This window comes from Panthera tigris, chromosome B3 (genome assembly GCF_018350195.1).
Source record: "Panthera tigris isolate Pti1 chromosome B3, P.tigris_Pti1_mat1.1, whole genome shotgun sequence".
NCBI classification, from domain to species: domain Eukaryota; kingdom Metazoa; phylum Chordata; class Mammalia; order Carnivora; family Felidae; genus Panthera; species Panthera tigris.
In genome coordinates, this window is record NC_056665.1 from 68,233,662 (window position 1) to 68,257,356 (window position 23,695).

Here is a 23,695-nt window from a genome sequence, read left to right on the forward strand (position 1 = left end):
AAACCAGAGGTAACCTATTCCTGCCTATACTCTCCTTCTTCCCCAATAGTAAAACTACATAGCCATTGGCTATGCCATAACTGTGTATCTTTGCCTTTTCCTTACATTTTTTTTTAGGTAAAAGTTATCAAGTTATCTTGAGAATATTAGTTCAAACACCAAAGATCCAGGTATTATTTCTAAATAATTTTATATTTAAATGAGGCAACAGAAAAAATTAGGGCAGGTATGGATTTACCTAAAACAAAATGAAGGTGGATGAAAAGAGCATGCATGACAGAAGAAGGGGAAGAGAACAAGCATTTTTTAGGAGGTCTATATTGTCCCGAGTGGGCACCTTTATGCAAGGTTTCTCATGCCTTCCTTAACCCTACTATATAGCTCCATGAAAAGTATCATTAACCCCATTTTATAGATGAATGCTGTCCTGTGCAAATTTCTGCAGTGATGGAAATGATCTCTATCTGTGTGTCCAAAACAGTAGATACTAGCTACAGGTAGCCTCTGAGCACTTAAAATGTGTCTAGTGTGACTGAGAAACTAAATTTTAAATTTTATTTAACTTTAATTAATTGCCACCTATAGCTAGTGACTGCTGTACTGGACACTGCTATAGCTGTTAATACTGAGGTTCAGAGAAATTAGGTCAATCCTAAGATTACACAACCAATGAGTGGCAAAGCCAGAATTTGAACTGGATCAATCTGATTCTTAATGTTCATTCTTTTCATTACCATAAAGCCAAACTATAGTATTTGTAATAGTTCTCCTTCAAATGGAAAAGCCAGAATGGAGGCAAAATAGATCACCTCATTACCAGAACCAACTGGCTACTGAAGCTAGAAAGAATTTGCCGAGGACAGAAGGGAAACAAAGGTTATGAGCCCTGATTTGATCAGTGATGATTGCTTTAAGTTAATACTCATAATTTAGTCATTTTAAGAGACAAATATGGAAACAAGTGTGAATGCATTAAAATTACAAAGGAAAAAGTAAGGTAGGCGTTGTCACAGCTACGATCCTATTTTTTCAAACACAGTTAAAGGGAGGGCAAAGAGAAGAGGGGCAAGAGTTATGGCTTTGAAATGGGACGTGTTTGGGTTCAATACGAAAATTACTTATCACATACTAGCTGTGTCACTGAGGCAAGTTCCTTAACATCTCTGAACCAGTATCTACATTTATAGAATTGGAAAAATACTTAACTCATAGGACTGTACTAAGAACTGAATGTGCTAATATCCTAACCCCGTGCTTGCTTCATCACCAAAGACATTCGATAAATAGTGGCTGTCATTGTAGAGTATGGTTAGTTGCAGGGATCAGTGGGTGAAAGAATCACATTCCCAGAGTTATGACATATACTCACTATTGCCTCCTTTTTGTACATCATTTTAATTTGGCATTTAAACCAAAGTATATACAGCATGACTGTCACTTTCAATGCTTTAAAAAGTATCATGAAATATTCTGAAAGAATGTTTTAACAGCTCCCAGAATCAAGGTCTTTTACTTTCTGTAGATGGAGAGGGAAGTTTATGATATATGTTATACACAGGACATTTATGGAGTAGCTGCAGTCCTTAATGCAATTTAGAAATAATGGTAATAATAAATCAAGATGGCTTAATTAAAGCCTATAAAAATCAAAAGGCAAGAGAAAAACAACTAGGCCATACACACTGGAACCTCACGTTAACATAGGAGTCCCCTGAGCATTCTATAGGCAAAGGCTACTACTTCCTTTAAAACTCGAAATGGGTCATATGGGATTGTCGTTTTAACCACAAATGTCCATGTGTATCCTGGAGAGAGAAGAAAAATGCTTTTCTGAAATACACACATGAAACATAAATGATACATGTAGAATCCGGAGAGCAGGCTTTAAAGAGACCATGTGAAGCTCGCAGGACTCAGTCCAGTGAGTACGCATAGAGCTGTAGTTTCTTTTTTTTCTTTTAAATTTTTTTAACGTTTTTTTATTTTTGAGACGGGGAGAGACAGAGCATGAACAGGGGAGGGTCAGAGAGAGGGAGACACAGAATCTGAAACAGGCTCCAGGCTCTGAGCTGTCAGCACAGAGCCCGACATGGGGCTCGAACCTACGGACCACGAGATCATGACCTGAGCCGAAGTCGGCTGCTTAACCGACAGCCACCCAGGCGCCCCTAGAGCTGTAGTTTCAAGACAGAAAAGGGAGGCTGAAAAAGTGGAATTCATTCAAAGGAGGCAAAAAAGCAATTGCCTGAATTTTAGGGAAACCAAATAAAATACTTCCGCTGCAATGTTTCCAATTCATTTAAATACAATTCCTAGACAAATTTCTCAGTATTTTTATAAAACTCAGTTCTATTCCATGTTCTCCCAGGCTTTAAAAGTCCATACATTCTCAAGAGTCCAAATTTTATATGCACAACTATTTAGTACATGTTGGAATAGACAAAGAGGAAATAAGGACAATAAAGTAAGGATCAAGATCAAAGAGAAGTGAGTGTCACAGTTCCACTAGCCATTAAGAGTTCAATGAGCAAGCCAAGTTCTTTTAGTTTTATGAAGCAATCTGAGATGCTATGAGATTTGTCATTATGTTACAGTGGATATAGAGGACAGCTGGATGTCAGGGAAGTGTGGAAAATTGCGTAAGAACTGAACTTGATGATCGGCATAAACGGGGATTTCTATTTAAATATGATAATTGATTCATGAATTTGCCATGCAAACAATTCTGGTTTGATGCTTCTCAATTGGTTACTAAATTTTCACTGGGGACTAATGTCTCTAAGAGTTAAAATTCTGCTAAATATAATTAAGACTGATGGAAATAAAAGCAACTCTATGTAAAAAAGTAGAAAATGTGTAAGAAAGATAGAAGGAATGGAAATACATGTTTTGTTGAAGGTAAAAGAAAGTAATTTTGTCCTAAATGAGACTGGTTGTTTGGAAAGAAATGGCTTGGGACAAAATCTGAAGGCCAAGGAAAGTTGTAGAAGGTTCCTGAAGGGAACTCTTTGGAAAGGAATTTCATGTGTGGTCAGGACGGACTAAGTTGAAATGGATTCTGTTTTTCTCTGTTCAAAAGACAAAGTTTTCTTGGACCATTGATCTGCTCTTGATAAGAAAATGTAAACAAAGGGTTGTTGTTGTTGTTGTTGTTGTTGTTTTTGTCTGCTGAGAAAACCAAAGCTTCTGTTTTGTCTTTATCAAGCCTTTGATTACTTAGTTAAAACTTCTCAATGTTAAAGGAGCTAAGTTTTGCTAACAACTATATAACCCTACATATTTGCCTTTAGGATCTCTCATTGCCACTCTGGTTAAACAAATGATTTAAAGTTTTAAGATTAGTAATGATCTGTAATCTATTTAGGATGTGCCTTATAACTTTCTAAGGTTTTAACAAATTTCCCAGGATTTAAATTGTAAATGAATTTTTGACCAATTAGGCCTTCTTTGGTATGTGAAGTTACTCTGGAAACACTGTCAAACAAATAATGGTAAACCTTAGTATATTGTCTGGGTAAATGCTATAACTGCTCAAATATAAATGCAATTCCTGAAGTTTTAATGTTTTGGTAATAAGGTCATCACTTGATACTCTGATTATCAAGGTGTTAGGTGTCACAGAGATGATGAAATTTCCTGTATCAATTGCATCAGAATGAACTCTCATCAGATTGTTAACCATGTCCATTTCTGAGATTTCTGTCATTTATAATTATTCAGATGCTCATACTAAATGTGTTTCATCTTCAAGATTTGTAAAAAGGACTTCCATGACAGATACAGGTATTCAATACCTTTAAGATCAATACTAAGATGGGTAAGAATTGCCAGAACTAAAAAGCTGCTTTCAAACTGAACAAGAATTAGGAACATGGGACTAAATGAACTGAAGGACACGGTTATAATTTTGCCACTTTTGTTTTAAAGTGTTGCTGGTTCTCTAAACGCTTGCTCATCTATGACATACAGGAATGTGACGAAGTATTCATTTGTGAACAAACTGGAGTATTTAACATTTCTCTCTACCTGAACCCTCTAAAATTAAAAAACTCTCAGTGAGTGTTCTTTCTTTTAAGGCAATCATAATCACTTATGTGAGTTCAATAAGAATCTTCTTCTTGTAACAGGATACCATTGGAAATACTGGTTATTTTACCAAGGCTTTGACTGGAATGTCATATTTGAGAGTCGTGCATAGACTCAGATCTGACCATATAGCTCTAAGGAACTAAGGCTGACTTTATGAAACATGGAGCCATAAAGCCCCTTGGAAATGTTGGCCTGATACCTTGCTTACAGAGGTCCCAGCAGCCTTACCAGATGAGTAAAGAGTATCACTTCCTGGCAGGTGCAGGAACCTCATGATATGTTGGGGACCTCATGGAAAGGAATTTGCCCAAATCTTCATGTATTGCAGTCACGTCTGATGGCAAGTACTTGGCATGGCTTCTGGCCTGGAGAAGCTACTAAAAGCCTGAATCTAGATTCCTTATAAAGCGTTCCAGCAAAGCAAATTGTAAAAGATCTATATGATCAGTTGCTATTCTTGCTGACCTTATGTAAATAATTAGGCCAAGTTTATTAAAACTGGACTTGTTTTACAAACAAATTAGTCTTGATTTGGCTATCTCTGGTAATGAGGGTTTTAAGAGAAAAAAACGATGTCTCAATAATGTACCTTTATAGATGTTAAATTCTAGTTCTGATTGTCTTTAAATGTTTGCCTAAACTAGACAACGTGAGGTAAACTTTGGAAAATGTGTCACAATATTTCACGTATAGACAAACTTCTGTGCTTGTTTTTCTGTGGGGATAATAAAAAAACTTCATGGGCATATAATTAAACAACTAAAAAATGGGATGGATTCACCCCAACAATTGTCTATGAAAATTATTTTCTCACTGCAGACCTATCAATAGATAAAGACTATAGTGCCTTATTAAATTATTCACTTAAGACCGGGTTAATTCATAAATCTCTGTGCAAACCATATCCTCCCTAAACCTGATAGGACAGTTCCTAGAAACCCACCCCATATAAACCCAAAAGACCTGGTTTATTTAAAGGATTTAAAGTCTAACACAGCAGGGGATTTAACTCCAAAATGGAAGGGCCCCTACTGGGTCATATTAAGTACTCCCCCGGGAATAAAGTTAGGGAGCACACTTCATGGGCTCCTGTATCTAAAATACAGGGCTCCTGTGCCTCCTTCACAGAAAACCAATGGGCAAACTAATCTTCCTTCTTACTCCTGTAAACGTGTGGAAGACCTCATACTTCTCTTATGATGGTTGTACCTTTCTTTTTCATTCTCCTTTCCCCAATTTCTACTGTTCCTTCTTACAAAGGGCCATTCAAAAGGATCACCACAGACATTTGAATCACAGACCAAAAAAAAAAAAAAAAGAACAAACGCACAAACCCAAAAACATCTGATTCCTGCTGCCTGTTTCCACTCCATCTGAAGAGGCTTTAAGCCAGACATCTAAAAATCTTATCACGGGCAGACACTGGGTTTGTAATTTGCTCAGACTATTAACCTATATTTTTCTTGTTTCTATAAAAGAAATGCCTTATTAACTACCTGATTGTTCACTAAACAAAACAGTCTATATAATGGTTAAACACCACATGTTATACAGTTAAGGCCTTACATGACTCTCAAAATAACGTCATATTCTATTACTAAATACTGAATAACTCAAATGCATACAAAATAGGACGGCATTAGATGTTTTAACTGCTGCACAAGGTGGAAACTTATACTCTCATAAAAACAAAATGCTATGTATACATTCCAGATGACCACGCAAATATTTCTGGATTTTAACTGACATGAATACTCCAATTGGTGCTTCAAACAGTCTCTCTCTCTTTCCTTTAATGATTGGTTAAACTCTTGGACTGGAGCATTTCTGTCAACTACCAAAGTACTTTTATTGCGGTTTCTTTCTTGTCATTCCAATTACATTTTGCTGTTTTCTCCCATGTGTCTCTGCCTAGGGCCAAGACTCCATCACTACAATAACTTCAAGCCAACAGATAATCCTTGCTACTCAAGAAGGTTCATACACGTCCACCTTGGATTCAGCTGCTTCTGCCTTTTGTAACTTCTCTATATGTTCCCCAAATGATCAATATTGGCCATAGATAGGGACATCCCTGTGCCCCTACTCAGCCCGAAGAAGCTACAGAAGATGAGACCTTCCACCTTCAGCAACCTTAAAGATTTAGTGATCAAAATTACTCAGGGGGGATATGATGTGGGAACCCATAAGGCAAGCTGAGGGTCAAGCACAAGCTAGCATAGCACCCCCACCACACACACACACACACACACACACACACACACACACACACACACAGTGGGATGCGTGTGATATTCCTCAGGTACTCCTGGCTGCCCAAGAACAAAGGAAAGGGGAAAACAAAGAGTTAACTGATAGAGATCATAGTGAGTCTCCATCAGTTTACAAATATCTTAGAAATTACAAGAAAAAGACAATTTTATCAAGAGCCTAATCTCCAGAAACCTATACACTCAGTTTCCTAGAGCCCTTAGTGTCACCCTCCCCTCAATAGTGATGTGGGGAACAAAGGCAAGAAGGAAATGGTAGGTAAAATTAAATTTCCTTGTAAACTATAGCCCATTGACAAATACTTGAGGCAAATACAGAGTAGAACATTTCTCCAGGAACCCCCTACCATCCTAAAGTGAATGCCTTACTAGAGGAAAACCACCTTAGCTTGACAATAGCAAGGCCTCAGGTATTTTAGGAGCCCTCTTTAGCATATCAAAGTCCCTCTTGAGGCCTCCCTTTTGTCTTTACCTCCCCCAATTCCTTAGTATATGACTAGTCACTCTTTACAACCCCAGGGCAGCTCTTCCTGCCCGTGGGTCCTGTCCCCATGCTTTAATAAAATCACCTTTTTGCACCAAAGATGTGTTTAAGAATTATTTCTTGGCCATCAGCTCTCAACCCCGCCATCACCCCAAAACTTCATCAGTGAACATTCCTCTCAAATGGAATCTTTGAGAAACTTCACTCACTGTAAGAAGTTAGACCCCATTTACTCTCTAGTCTGTCCATAATCAGTTGCCTTTGACACATCTGGTTCAAGGTATACCAAAAACTGAGGAACATGGCTGATGATAGCTCCTAGTTTGGTGGTATATAAGATACTGCCCTTTAAGGCTACCTTTGTAATGTTCATACTCTAAATGGGCACTCTGGGATGACCAAAGTTTTATCATATACAGATGCAATTCACCAGAGCAATTCACACATTTGGTGCATTTGGATGCTGCCCCAAAATTGATACCTAGGGTTGCTTGATCCAGTAAACAAAACATAGGACAACAAGTTAAATTTGAATTTCAGACAAAAAAACAAACATTTTTTCACTAGAAGTATGTCCTATACAATATTAAGCTACCTCATGACCCAAAAGTAGAGCTGACTGCGTGTTGAGTTTAGTCTTTCAGGAGTTTCGCAGACCAACCAGAATGGTCCACAGAATTTGTATAAGCGGGACTAGAAGATAATCACCCAACAGAACCTCTCTGCACAGCAGTCTGGTTGACATTCAGCCAAGTGACACTAAGACAGCAGCACTGGATGTTTTAACATTGAAATACATACTGGTTGGTAAATAGATGGTACCCTGAGCTTGCCTAGTGTCTACTCTACGCCAGCCTCACTCCCCTCCTGCCATTCCCCAAAGGAACCTCTGTATTTTCCCACAGTTCAGTAACTAAAAGATGAACACGGCATGGGACAATAAGGATGGGCCCGGAGGGCATTAGGCTAAATGAGATAAGACCAGAAAGACAAATACCTTATGTTCTTACTTATATGCAGAACAAAAACAAAACAAAAAACAAAAAAACAAAAAACCAAACTCACAGAAACAGAGAACAGATTGCCAGAGGCAGGGAATGGATAAAGGTGGTCACAACGTACAGACTCCCAGTTAAAAGATTAATCAATTCTGAGTATGTAATGTACAGCATCGTGACTAGAGTTAACAACACTGTATTGCATATTTGAAAGCTGCAAAGAGAATAGATCTTAAAGTTTTCATCGCATGAAAAAAAAATGTGTTGGGGCACCTGGGTGGCTCAGTCAGTTAAGCGTCCGAGTTTGGTTCAAGTCATGATCTCACAGTTTGTGAGTTTGAGCCCCACATCGGGCTCTGTGCTGACAACTCAGAGCCTGGAGCTTGCTTCCAATTCTCTGTCTCCCTCTCTCTCTGCCCCTCTTCCACTCACACTCTGTCTCTCTCTGTCTCTCAGAAGTGAATAAATGTTAAAATTTTTTTTTTAATTTAAAATAAAAAAATGTGCAACTGTGCAAGGTGATGTTAATGAAACTTGTTACAGTAATAATTTCATAATATATACTTCTTTTTTTTTAATTTTTTTTAACGTTTATTTATTTTTGAGACAGACAGAGACAGAGCATGAACAGGGGAGGGGCCGAGAGAGAGGGAGACACAGAATCTGAAACAGGCTCCAGGCTCTGAGCTGTCAGCACAGAGCCCGACGCGGGGCTCGAACTCACGGACCATGAAATCATGACCTGAGCCAAAGTCGGCCGCTTAACCAACTGAGCCACCCAGGCGCCCCTATACTTCTATCAAATCATTATGTTTTACACCTGAAACTTATACAATATTATATGTCAAGATACATCAATAAAACTCAGGGAGAAGGGAAGGATAGTACTGGAGACACAGAAAGTCCTATGAGCCTTCAAATAGAGTTAGGAGACTACAAATTTTGGTCTTGCAACGTGAGTTGTGACATGGTTCCTCCACCTATTAGGACAAAGATTTCTCATTGAGCATATTAAGATCTATTTGTTTTCTTTAAATAATTCTCATTTGGGGCGCCCGGGTGGCTCAGTTGGTTGAGCATCTGACTCCGGCTCAGGTCATGATAATGCAGTCTGTGAGTTCGAGCTCCGCGTCGGGCTCTGTGCTGACAACTTAGAACCTGGAGCCTGCTTCTGATTCTGTGTCTCCCTCTCTCTCTGCTCCTCCCTCGCTCATTCTCTGTCTCTCTCTCTCTCTGTCACAAAAATAAATAAACATATGAATGAATAAATAAATAAATAAATACATAAATCCCGTTTATCACATATTGGTATTGCTTGGGTTGACTTACGCTCCTATAACAGAATCAGGAAATTTAATATTATAGCTAAAAGACTCTTTGTTTCATCTGTTCCTACTCTTCTCCATTCTGTCAAAACACAGTTGATTAAGAAACTGAAGGTAAGCAAGTGCCCACAATCCCATAGCTGGTGAGTGGTTGAGCTGAGAGTGGAAATGAAGGAGATCTCCATCTCTTGGGCTAGAGCAGAGATTGGCAAATTGCAAATCTGACCCACCGCCTGTTTTTGGATGACTCATAAGCTAAGAGTGATCTTTTTATTTTTAAATGGTGGGGGGAAAAATCAAAAGATGAATGTTTCTTGACATGTGAACATTATCTGAATTTCAAATTTCAGCATCTATAAACATTTATTGGAGCACAAACTCACTCATTCATATTCTCTATGGCTGTTTTGTCATAAGAATTGAGTAGTTACAACAGAGACTATATGGTCCCCAAAGCCTAAAATAATATTTCCTCTCTGGCTCTACACAATAACAACAACAACAAAATTAATTCATGGCTGCATAAGAGAACTTAAGGAATTTAATTGTAGCTCCAGCCCTAATGCCAGTGGCCATTCTGATTTCTGGGTGTCAAATTCCCACCAATTAAATGTTTTAGCTATCACCTCTGCATACTAATGAGAAGCAGCCTACCTATAGAAAAAGGCTGAGGAAAGCAACTTCCTGATGCTAATTCTGCAAATCAGTTCCAGAACTGAAAACAGAGTAGTCCCGTCTAACATTTAAAACTGATCCAAGTATCACACAGCAATACATGCCTCCCTGACCTTACTTTTGAAAGCCTCCCAGAGGAAAGACCTCCTTGCAAGCGGGTGTGGTGATCAAAACTTTTACTGAGTAGAACCCCTTCAAATGGAAATCTTACTTACAATATCAACATTAAAAAATAATAATGATAAAATAAACAAAACATAGGAGTTAAATTGTACTGTCTGAAGAGGGTAGAGGGCTTGGAGGTGAGGAGCCTTAGGGCCCAAGGTGTAAAAACCACTGATGTGGAAAACAATCTAAAGAAAGCAGACCAATTTTTAAAAATTATAATTAATGGAAAACTAAGGAACATGAATATTTATATATTTTATCATATGTTTATGTAATTATTTATATACCAATATAATTTTATATCATATATGATATATATATTTATAAATGCATAAATATTATAAATATGTAAATATATAAGCCATTAAAGGCTGGTTTAGGAAAAAGACCTTTTTTAGGCAGTGATATGAATCACAAGCCTAAATTTACTTGTATTTACAAATAATAATCCCAAGTTTATCTTAAAGAAATGGTCCTTAATATTGGTGGGAGGAGAAGAGGTATAGGAAAAATTATATGTTGGGTAGTGCCATCTATTTCCAAATTGTGGACTATTCTACAATTGAAAACAATGTCAACATCAAACAATAGAGAAATGATTTTTAAAAAAATTTCAGATTTAGAATATATTGGTAGAATATTAGAATGTAGAACATTCATTTAAAATACATCTAGAAACGATATGTAACAATATGGATGAGCAATGTAAAAGTAATTAATAGAGAAAAAAAGGAAAGAAAAAAAGGAGGAAACATATAAAATCTATGCTTGTAGGTTAAAAAAATCTCTCATTTAAAAAAAGTCATATTTTTCTCTGAAAAATACAAAGAAAATTTATCAGATTTTAACAGTTGGTATCCTTGCCTGCTGAAATTATGGGTTATTTCTTTTCTTTCAATTTTAGTACATAGTTCAAATTTTCGAAAAGGATTGTTTATGATTTTCATAATTGAAATAAGTAAAATTAAATAAACCAGAAATACATAGTTTGGCCAATGTGTTTAAAAAAACGGATAAACATTTTTTTAAAAAACACAGATGTTTCAAAATCCATTTCAGGGGCACCTGCCTGGCTTGGTCAGAGGAGTGTGTGACTCTTGGTCTCAGGGTTGTGAGTTCAAGCCCCACGCTGGGTGTAGAGATTACTTAAATAAATAAAAGCTCTGAAACACACACACACACACACACACACACACACACACACACACACACACAAATCCATTGCAACACCTTTAGACCCCAAGCTTCTGGTAGCAGCAAATGCAATTTAGAGTAATCTGACCAATAGATGTCACTGTTACACTGCTTTCATTGACCACATCTCAAGATGCACAACCTAACTTTGGAAGGTAGGGAGACAAAACCAAAAACATTACAAATTTCCATCTCATCTCACAAAAGGCTGTAGATTTTTCATCTTTCAACTTCATTCCAAACCTCCTTTTCCAATAACTGGGATGTCAAATGCTTTTCTAAAGTGGCATCCAGTGACTATGCGACTATAATTATGAAAAGCACAAGGTTCGCTGGGTTTTTTTTTCTGGGCCTGAACATAATGAACTGGAAGGTATCAAAAGGAATCAAGGACACGAGCTTGCCAATGGGCATTAAAGTTAATGGGAAAAAAGGGAAGAGGAAGAGGAAGAGGAAGAAAGGAAGAGGGAGGGGAAGAAAGGAAGAAAGGGAGAAAAAAGAAGGAAAGAAAGAAAGAAAAGCCCTTCTTGGATTCCTAATGTTCACCCCATCTCTGAAAAGAAACTGAGAGGTAGAGAAATGTGGTGACAATCATGACAGTCTGGTCACTCTATCAGGCCATCTACAACGTGGAAGGAGCTAAAACCCAGCCTACTGCTTTGTTCACCTGTTAACGTGGCACCTGGAAAGAAAGAAAGGTTTAGAATGTGTCAGGAAAACAGGCTATTGGCATTGCTCTGGAGATTTCAGAGCCTATCAGTTGGCTAACACATGTTCTCAACTTTTTAGAAAAATGATATTAACAGGTGGCAAGCAGCAAACAGGTACTCCCACAACAAGGCAAAGCTGATATGAGGAGAGCACTCTGAAAACATTCAGGTAGACACTAAACACAGTCACTTTCTGGTGCACAAATTTCAGACACTGAGGTATATCTGTTTTCTGCCATGGACTGATTTTTAGATAATGACCTCCCCACAAAATGCAGCTTCAGCAGTTTTAAAAACACAATTTCCATTAAACACATCTCAGTTGACCGCAAAGTATCACAGCTCAAGCACAAAGATTTCTACTTACATGGAGTTCCAAGTACAGTTCGCTTTTGTTTGGCTTCTCCCTTTCCTCGTGGAGCAGAAATGGACAGGCTGGTCCTGCTCTATAGCCCAGGAACCATGCACTTCCATCGCTGTTGGGAAGGTCTCTACTTGCTGTCTGCTCATTGAAACAGTCCCGGGGGAAGCCCTCGGAGGAGATGCCTAGACAAAACCAGAGAAGACCATCAGTGACACAGTAGCAAGAAAAACACCAAGCGAGTCATATCTGGGGTCTCGTATATGGGCCATTTCATACTACCTCCTACATTCCTTTCTAGGGTGTGTTTTTAGAGTTTGCTTTCTTCCAAAAGTGCCTGTCTCGATTACTCTTTCTGGATCACCACTAACAAAGAGTTTAAAACATTTGCCCTCATATGCAACTTAAAAAGAGAAGTCTATTGGCTATTCTCTATGGTCACTATCCTTGCTTACCAATCCAGGCCATACAGATCATTCTCTTTCAGAACAGAGTTGGAGGATGAGAGGGAGGGACAGAAGTCGGATGGCCTGAGCTGTTGGTTTCACTACTAAAAGGTGTTATCTGAGCCAAGTCACTAGTCACTAGTGTGGGTGTTCTTATGGAACAGGAACTGCCCCATGTTCGCCTTTATTTCTGGGGACAGAAATATCGTGTGTGATGCATATTGGCACTTGGTCACTTATTGAATGAGTGACACTGCATGAGTGAACTATTTGGGACTCACTTTCCTCAGCTCCGGAATGAGGGTATTAAGCTTGTTTTTACTTAAACTACGTTAGGATGGTAATAGTCAAGGACGTGCCAGGTACTGTTTTCAGTTCTGTTCTTTAACTTTTAAAGTAACGCTATAGACAGGTAGAATTTGTGCTCGCATTTTAGACAGGGAAACTGAAGCACAAAAGAGGGTAAGCAGTTTGCTCAAGATCATAAGGTCAATAAATGGTAAAGCCAGGCATTGAACCCAGGCAGTTAAACACTAGAAGTCAGGCTCATAATAATTAGATTATATAGCTACTGCCTGGCATTCTTGAAATGGCAATACATGTTGTACAACAAAAGGACTTCAGGGTCAAATGGTGTGAGAAAAGCTGCATGCTGTATCCCTTGGAGCCAAAGTTCATGTTACCATATTAAAGACCTTTAAACACCCTTTAGTAAAAGAGTTTAGCTCTGTGTGATGGTGTTTTCCAAACTCATTTGACCACAGAATCCGTTTAAAGGATACCTGTTAAGCATGTTGGAAGTCTCTAGTACTCCACTGAAACATAATTTGGAAAACACTAGATTAGATCACCTCTAAAGTCTCACGCAGCTCGCAAGTTCCTAGGCCTCTCTTAATTCCTAGTGAGCAACCTTGGCAAAATATTAAGCAACTAGGCAGAAGGGTTTAGGCTCAGTGCACTAGGCAACAGAGATCACTACTGGGTATATGATGGGGTATATTACACATAATTCTTGTAATAGTGTCTCTTTGATAGTGGCCCAAAGCCAGCCAACCACTTCTGCCATACTGAAAACCTGACGTACAAGTTACTTGAGCTGAGACTAAGTTGGCTAGCAAAAGGACTGTGGGGTAACACACTTATCCTTTACATTAAGGTAGAATTTTAGAAGAAAGAAAATTTGAAAACAGCCAAGGTTTTGCTTTTTGTTTGCTTGTTCAGTTGGTTGGTTTCCAATCACACGTCAAAGGGGAAGGTGACACAGATCACAGTGTCTCTACAGTTGCCCTCTGGCAGACTGTTGACAAAACACTTTTCTGTAGCTACCAAGAAAATAAGAATTCAAGACCTCAGGCATCTCCTCTGCAGACACAGGGTGTCTGGAAAGGCATAACCAGGCTCTTCCTTCATTTAGAAAGAGGGTTTTTTTCTTCACCCGGCCTCACCCTTTCCACATGCCCCTTGCAACCTACTCTCTAGACAGACCATCTCCTGGGCTTTTGCTTAGGGCCTCACGTGCTGCAGAGTGTCCCCACTCCTCTCAGAAGTCACAGAAAAGGGCTACTGCCTAAAAGAACCTCAGAGAGGAGCACTCTGCTAAGCACCTCCCTCCCCTTTATCCTTATAGTGACCCTGAGAGGAAGGTAGTGCTGGCTGTGCTTTACCAGATGGAGAGATTAAAGCTCCGTTTAACTTCCATTTATAAGGCTCATCCCTCTCCTAGAATATTTCTGTTTAAACCTGGCAAGAAAGAGGAAATCAACCTCTTTAAATTTATTGGTGTACTCTGAAATGTGTTAATTACTAACCACATTCCTCTTTTAAAATCCCTCCACTTTTCATTTTTGGGGTGGGGGGAGGATAGCTGATGACTTTGGATAAAGTTTACACAGATTAATAAAACAACATAAAACATAATACATACATCACAAACAACATAATATGCAATATCTAAGGCAAGACAGCCACGTCATCAAAGGCACATTGTCTGGTGACTGGAAGTTCATCACTTAGGTATAAGAGAGCGATAAAGTCCCACGATAGCATGATGGACCCAGTGTCCTTGATAAAATGCAGATGCACACACAAACACACTCCCACACCCTGTAGTGGCTAACCAACGCTTCGTTAAGGTGTGCAGTGCAGCCCAATTCACTCTCTATGCAGAGGCTAGACAACATCAAGTTTAGGCACAAACAATGAAAAATAATTTCGTTTTGGAGATAATTTTTAAAAGGCCAATTTTTTAATGTCTAATATCTAACCAGACAATATCCCTAAGAAGGAAACGCACAAGCTATAAAGGTGACACATAGTAATTTTGGTCAAGATCAGGACGACAGGAAAGGACCAAGGGCAGAAATAAGTAACAAAACTGTTATTCTCAAAAGTCTGACAAAATAGGTGCAAATGACAAATTCACCATTAGAAAGGACATGACAAACTTACAGAGTAAGTCTTTGAAGAGAGAAGTTTAATAATACCAACACAAGTTTTTTGAACAGTCAAAAATAAAGCACATGGCCATATTGATTGAAATTGGTAGTGGCCACATTACTCTCTTCAACTGAATAAACGTAATAAAGAGAGAAACATTACCTGAAATTAGGTAAGTATATTACGTCAAATAGTCAAATGTCATCTTATTTTATGACACAAATAGATTTTGAGGTGTTAGATGTTCATTGGACGTTTTGCAAAAAGCTTAAAACAGTCTCAACTCAATTATGTCTTTCCCTTCCATGTGCATATTATAAGTTTGTGTTTTAATCAATATTTACCGGCTGTTTTGTTTCTCAAAGACATTTCAACAGCTTGATGAACCACACATGCACACAGGTTAATTCCAAAGCTGACCGCTGTTAATACAACATAGAGCACAGTCACAGTACAGGAAGGGCAACTTACCTTGGGACCACTTTGAAAGTCTGTGCTTTTCCCAACCATTCAAATGATGAGCTGCACTTCCTGATGCTAACCTACAACATCAGACTGGGGTTTTGCTGTCAATTATCAACACAATAGAAGCAGACAGAAAGGAAAGGTAATATGCCATTTAAAACTGGAAGCAGTCTCCATAGCTCATCTTTCCAAAATGGAGTAAGTGTCCCTACCCGAGGTACATTGGGTTATTGTTCCCACTTCTTCAGTTCCTCCCCACATTACAATTATGCACCCAAGGCCTTTTCTGGTTGCCTTTGTAGCTCCACCCATTGGCATAGACGTTGTATATTTGCCCTGGTCCATGAATGTTGGACCTGGCCTTGTGACTTGCGTTAGCCAATTGAATGTGGGCAATGGGACAAGATGCCAATGCTGAGCCAAGGCCTTAAGAGGCATTTCATGTTCTCCCCTCTTGCTCTATATTCTGCCATCAGCATGAGATAAGCACGTGCTAGGGAGCCCAAATTAGACACACAGAGAAGACCCAGACATAGTCCTGCTGCCTGGAACCAACCCAGATCAGATCAAGTGAACTTCGGCCAACGAACCCTTAGGACGATGAATGAGAACAATAAATACTTGCTGCGAGCTATTGAGATTTGGGGTTTATTTACTGAAATATCATCTGTCCCCACCAGAAGCACTATATCTGTTAAAAACTTTAAACCACTTCAGCTGAGAGGGCTTAATGACTACAATATATATTTTGTAATTCCTACTAAAAACAATTATTCAATATATCAGGTTTTTAGAAAATCAAGCAAAAATTCATGGCATATCCATTTCCTCATTCATACCAAGATTCACACACAAACTACATCTCATTAGAAAAATTAACCTGGGGCGCCTGGGTGGCTCTGTCAGCTAAGCATCTGACTTCAGTTCAGTTCATGATCTCATCGTTCATGAATTTGAGCCCCGCATCGGGCTCTCTACTGTCCGCTTTGGTTCCTGTCTCCCTCTCTCTCTGCCCCTCCCCAGCTTGTGCTTTCTCTCTGTCTCAAAAATAAGTAAAAAAAAAAAAAAACCCATAAAAAAAAGAAAAATTAACCTTATTTAGCTGGTATTGTCTTTAATTATCTAAAGAGTATGAATATATGTGTGTATATAATAGATATATAAATCCACTTCCAAAGAGAAGTTTGAAAACATATCATATCATCAGATCTGGACAAAAGTCCCTAAGGAACAAAATCACAGTGCCTTTCAGCCTTCCTCCTTCAATTTTCCTGTCACACTGAGCCCTCACTTGACAGCAGTGATGAAGTGGTCGTATGCTTCCAAAAGGAGAAGCGGGGGAAAAAAACCTTAGCCTGAGACTCTCATGAGTTTTTGTTCCTATGCTACAGTTCCCAAGGCCATCCATCATACTTGACTTAAAATATATTCAAAGAGGTGAAGTTTCCTCAACCGTGAATATCAGAACTGATATGTAAAGGTAGACAGGTTGTCTTCCGTTATGTTATTCAAACATGTACTTACAAGCAAGAGAGACAGCAATCTAGATGTGTAGCTAATGGAAAGTGACATCGTTAAGTACTTGTAAAGAGGGTGTAGGCCTGTGTGTAATTATTCATGCCTTTATCTAGGAAGACAGAGCTTTGGCAAAAATATAGTCTCGTGGCTGGTATCTGTCAATTTGAGATCAACACTTCCCAATCCCACTGCCCCATTTTCATTTCTTATGATGTTAAATGATACAATGTCACTAAGCAGATAGGTAGCTATAATTCTGAGAGAGCACCTTATCTATCCTTCCCAGCCTCTAACTCTCCTGATGAGAAGTACACGGAGGGAGAATATACGAGCAAGGGCAGACAGGTGGAGATGGAAGGTGGACAAAGGCAGGGGAAGGCTGTGGGCAGATCAGGAAGTAGGAAGGAATGGGCAGTAGGCTGTATCAATTTCAGAATCTTTGAGGAAAGCATCCATATCCATCAAACAAATGCAATGTCTGAATTTCTAAAGTTATGCTTAAATTCAAATGAAATGAAATAGAATTTAGAATTAGAAGGGATCTTGTATATCTCCTATCTGCTCATTTTACACTTGAGGAAACTGAAACCCAGGAAGATTGTGATCTCTCCAACATACCCACCTAGTGACAAGGCAAAACTAAAATCCAGGTTCCAGGGAAATCTTTTATGTTATTTAGAGAAGGACATTATTGCTGATCCACAGATTCGAATATTGAGGTTTGAGTAAGAAGTAGATGTGAATGGTTTGACAGATGGTGTCAAATTCTGACTGTGACCTTTACTAACTGTTTGAACTTAGTGGCATTACTAAACCCCCTGAATCTTTACTTCCTCATTAATAAAACAAAAATAATAATAACATGCCCGATAGTGAGCTGTGTTCAAAACTGTTTTCTTCTAGGAAACTTGACCTGGGCTGGGGGTGACAGACTGATTGGGGATGCAAAAAATCCCTGCTTTAAGAAAAGAAACCTGTATTCAGAGGGTACATTAAACATCACATACTCTTGTTAAGGGCTTTTTGTTTGTTTGGTTGGTTTTTGTTTTTTGTTTTGTTTTTTTTTTTCTGTCCAGAAAGATAAAGAAAAATTATGCTCATAAGGATTCGCAGTAGCACTCCAATGCAGCAAATCCCAAATCTGCTTAAGTCCTAAAAGTAGAATTCACGTCATCAAATGCAAAAGCTCCAAGTAAGTGGCTGATCATCTCCCAAAAGAGCAGCTCCTCAGGGCATTTCATAGACATCCAATGACACATCATCCCTAAAGTCAAACACATGAGCCTAGGGCCATGAATGAAACTATTTATAGGCATTGCTTTAAATCATGTAGCATTTTAAGGAGGTATATAAATATATATGCCTAGGATTATTATTACACTAAATTCTATGATCTTTTCCTGCAAAGAATACCAATGTTAGATGAGAGACGAACATTGCTGAAGTCAGGAAACTCATTTGTGGCTATTAGTTATACTGAATATTTTAACACCTGAAAAACAGGGGTGTGTATTTAAAGTAGCACAAATAATGCTGAGTCACTTTGCTTTAGAATGGATAGAAGAAGGTAGGAACAGATGCTTCTAAACAAGGTTTGATGCAGAAGAGATCAAGAAAAGATCACATTGGGAAGTTTGTAGTATTCCCGGAGACATTAAGAACCTCTGTGCATTCTCAGATAGTAAATGCTAAGGAAATTAAATGCTGGTACTTCAAATGCCTGAGTTATCAACCCATTTTGGTATGTTTGATCGTAAGGAATAGATTTGCTTTTTAACAAAAACTATTATTGAAATGAAGAACGAGAATGAAATTTGAATCACATTTTTCTGTTTTATGTCACATTGTTCCAGTTATTATAAGAATGGTTACAGCAATGGGGAACCCAACTCTTGAAGAGAGGACATAATTACTAATTGTCTTAACATGAGGGGCATGTAAAAAAAAAAAAAAAACCAACTATAAAATACTAAGGCTTGGATTATAAAATATACAATGAATAATTTTTTTCAAAACTCTCTTTCTAAAATGAAATAATCTCAGGAGTCACAAAACGTGAAGATGCAATAATAAGACTGAGACAAAAAAAAAAAGGCAAAGATGCCAAATTAAGGGTAAACATTTAAGAGATTAAGAACACAATAGGACTTTGAGTGTCTTGGCAAACAAAGCAAGAATGAAAAAGCATTTGGTTATTTCACTTATATTATCAAAAGGAGAAAACATACTGATCCTTCAGGGCTGATCAAGATTTTTCTGATGCTGGGCCACCGGGGTGGCTCAGTCGGTCAAGCCTCCGACTTCGGCTCAGGTCATGATCTCAAGGTCTGTGAGTTCCGGCTCTCTGCTGACAGCTTGGAGCCTGGAGCCTGCTTCGGATTCTGTGTCTCCCTCTCTCTCTGGCCCCCCCCCCCCCACTCACTGTCTCTGTCTCTGTCTCTGAAAAATGAATAAACCTTAAAAAAATTTTTTTTAATGATTTTTCTGATGTCAAATTCTGAGAGACATTGCTGCATAATACAGGCAATTCCCACCTTAGCCTTAGCTCCATCCAGCTGTTTTGACCCACAATTGACTTCACAGAGCTAACGGCGCCAATCTAGTTGTCTACTAATAGCCTTTGTCCTTTTAACCAGAGACGTTTGGAAATTATCTTGACCGATCAATGATTTGAAACTAAAGCGACGAGTTCCTCAACAGTGCTAAATAGTGGCTGCCCTGAAACAGCCAGATTCTTAAATGGCCCCCTTTTGCCAAGGTGTCTTAGGCAACTGGTTTTCTACCTCCCTTCCTCCACCAGTCCTTAGTACTAAGGAGGAGCCCTGCACTGTAGCCCAATAACGTTAGCTGAGGCCTGATTTATCACTTTCTCTTCCCACAAATCTATTTTCTTAAGGGGGAGTAATGTCCTTTGTATGGGACATTTACTATGTGTCACACACTTTACGTACATTACACATTATTGAGAATCTTCACAATAATCATGCAAGGTCGGTTTAAAGTAATCCCATTTTAAAGATGAGACAAGTAATGAAATAGAGAAGTTAACTTTACCGAGGGTCGTGCAGTAAGTAGGAAAACTGGGTTCTGAACCCAGAGCCTAGCATTAACCTCCTATCATAAATGACTCAAAACGAAACAAAATACAGAAAACAACTATTTTTAGGTATTTGAGAGTAAGCAGTGGAGGACTATAATCCTCGAAAGAGGTACAACAAGTGAAGTGAGCCTGGGAATTCCTCGGGCTTACAGTGAAAAGGTGACTGACTTCTAGACTGAAATTAATAGGGCCCAGTGACCTATGGGATATTGTCAAGCAGTCTAACATATGTAAAATTAGAAGCAGGGGTCTAGGAGAGACAGAAAATAGTTAAAGAAATACTGGCTGAAAGTTTCAAAAAATTTGATAAAAAGTACAAACTTTTAAGGAGAACACACATAAAGAAAACCATAATAAGTGACATTGCTGAAAACCACTGATAAAAGAATACTATAAAAGCAGTCAGAGAAAATAAGAATATTATATAGAAAACCAAAGAAAAGAATAATTAAAGACTTCTTGTCTGAACATTGCCAGAAGACAATGGAATGACAACTTTAAAGTCCTGAAAGATAACAGACTTAAAAAGTCAACTTAGAATTTGACATCCAGAGAAAATATCTTCCAAAATGAAAGGAAAATAAAGACTTTTTCAGACAATTAAAGGCTACACAATTCATTTTCAACTGACTTAGGCCACAAGTAGCGTTAATATTTTCCCGGCAAAGGAAAAAAAAAATCAGAAGAAAATTTGGAAAACACCAAAAATGATAAACATATAAGTTAATACACAACACGGTTTTCTCATTATTGAAGTTTTTAAAAAATATAATTAACTGAAGTAAAAATAATATATTGTGTGGTTTATAACATACGTAGATACGAGATGCTGACAATAATAGCACAATGTCAAAGAAGGAGAAATGGAAACATTTTGTTGTAAGAAGTCAGTCATCTATGTGAAGCAGTATAATTTAAAATAGATTGTGATAAATTAAAGTTGCATATTATAAATTGTAGAATTACCAGTTTTTAAAAATGGTATCTCCAACAGTAGATATAATATGGAATCCTAGAAAGTACTTGATCCAAAAGAAGATAGAAAATTACATAAAATGGAAAAAAAACAAATGGAAGTTAGATTAAAACTCAATTATACTGGCAGTTACATTAAATGTAAATCACCTCGGGTGCCTGGGTGGCTCAGTCGATTAAGCAACTGACTTCGGCTCAAGTAAGATCTCAAAGTTCTAGAGTCCAAGCCCTGCCTCAGGCTCTGTGCTGACAGCTCAGAGCCTGGAGCATGCTTCAGATTCTGTGTCTCCCTCTCTCTCTGCCCCTCCCCGACTCGTGCTCTGTCTCTCAAAAATTAATAAACGTTAAAAAAAATTTTTTTTTAATGTAAGTCACCTAAAAACTCTAATTTAAAGTCAGAGTTTATCAGACTGGGTAAAAAAGTAAGAATCAACTATATGCTATCTACAAGAAACTCATTTTAAATATAAAAGTATAAATAGGTTAACAGTAGAAGGATAGAAAAAGTTATACATACAAACATTAATCACAGAAAGCTTGAGTGGCTATACTAATATCAGACAAAAATAAACTTTGAAATGAGTTATGTTACCAGGGATAAAGAAAGAAGTTTCATAATGATAAAGGAGTACTTTATTAGAAAGAAATAGCAGTCTTAAATTTGTTTGGTAACAAGTTGGTAACAGAACTTCAAAATACATAAGCAAAACTATCAGAACTGGTCCAGTTCTGATAGTTTTGTGTGTGTGTGTGTGTGTGTGTGTGTGTGTGTGTGTGTATCACACACAATTATATTTGGGGGGTTCTCTTTTTTAAGTTTATTTCTTTATTTTTTAAAAAAAATTTTTTTAACATTTATTTATTTTTGAGACAGAGAGAGACAGAGCATGAACAGGGGAGGGTCAGAGAGAGAGGGAGACACAGAACCTGAAACAGGCTCCAGTCTCTGAGCTGTCATCACAGAGCCCGACGCGGGGCCCGAACTCATGGACCGTGAGATCATGACCTGAGCCGAAGTCGGACGCCTAGCCGACTGACCACCCAGGCGCCCCTTTATGTCTTTATTTTGAGAGAGAGAGAGAGAGAGAGAGAGAGAAAGAGAGAGAGAGAGAGAGAGAGAACAAGCTGGGGAGGGGCATAGAGAGATGGGCAGAGGATCTGAAGCAAGCTCTGCACTGACAGCAGAGAGTCCAATGTGGGGCTCAAACTCATGGACCATATCATGACCTGAGCCAGAGTCAGACACTTAATTGACTGAGCCATCCAGGCACCCCATATTTGGAGATTTCAATACTCTTGTCTTCGTAGTTAATAGAACAGGCTGAGAGAAAATCAGTAGGAATATAGAAGAACTAAACATTATTACCAATTTTACCTAATTGATATTTATGAGATACACTATCTAATAACTACAGAATATATATTCTTTTCAAGTGCATATGGAATTTATCAAAATTGTCCACATACTGGGCCAAAGAAGAAGTCTTAATAAATCTGAAAATAAATTTTATGATCAATATCATAAAAAATATGTTTGCTAATACATGGAATTAAATTCTGATACCGGTAACAGAAAACTATCTAGAAAATCCCAAATATTTGGAAATTAGACTCCATACTTCAAAAATTACTTTACAGTTTACAGAAGAATCATAAGGGAAATTAGAAAATCTTTGAGATGTAGCTAAAGCAGTGATCAGAGGAAAACTTATAGCCTTACTTAACACTGAGTGATGGCTCTTCTTCCATACTAGTCAACATCTTATTTATTTCCTGGACTAGGGGATATCAGGCACAGTTGATGTATGGTCAACTCACAGAAAACACAGGATTCAGTAACCATCTTCTTCTTGAATGCTAAATGCTGAAGTCTTAGCCTTTGTTGCCCCATTAGGCTTCCAGAACACTTTTAGTCTCTATGGTAGACAGGTACTGGAACATTATTTTGGAAGAAATAAGACTAGCTCTAGAGAAAGAACCTGGAGATATTAACACTGCCTTCAGTTCCTCCATAAACTGCTGTCCCAGATCACTCTACAGTGAATATCAAATGCAATAAATACCCTTTCATGGGCACTCAGAGCTTCCAGTCAGATTTTTAGTCCCCAGACCTTAAACACGTACAGACAACCAGTGATCACAAGACAGCTGAGTAGAACATCTAACACAAAAAGCAAGAAAGCAGAGAGCAAAAGAAGAAAGAGGTTGTGTCACTCCATACCTACTGTATCAAGATTTTGGTGCTGGCTACTTTCTTCGGCAACCACATCTCTTGCTACATAACCCTCTTCCATGCTCAAATCCTTACTAGCTTCCTGTAATACTGCCCCGCCCTTTCCCTCTTCTGGCCTAGGGCTAGTAATGGCTTTTTGCTCTTGCTAGTTTCTGGGAACCTCTCAAACCCAAGCTGGCTTTCTTAATTGGTCTGGACATAATCTCTTCATTAAGTTATTTTCAGTTATTTAATCCCTTTTGAATGTA

At 38.2% G+C, this 23,695-nt stretch overlaps 1 protein-coding gene across 12 annotated transcripts in view; it reads right to left on the reverse strand.

Moving 5' to 3' along the window:
• Positions 1-23,695, reverse strand: part of FMN1 (formin 1) — a 429,856-nt gene that overhangs the window by 301,707 nt on the left and 104,454 nt on the right. For 11 of the 12 annotated variants that reach the window (XM_042989251.1, XM_042989244.1, XM_042989245.1 and 8 more), the window contains one exon: positions 12,281-12,459. The exons of the other annotated variant lie outside the window; for it this stretch is intronic. In XM_042989251.1, coding sequence (XP_042845185.1) covers positions 12,281-12,459 — 179 coding nt within the window. The remainder of the gene's footprint in view (positions 1-12,280; positions 12,460-23,695) is intronic. 12 annotated transcript variants of the gene reach the window in all.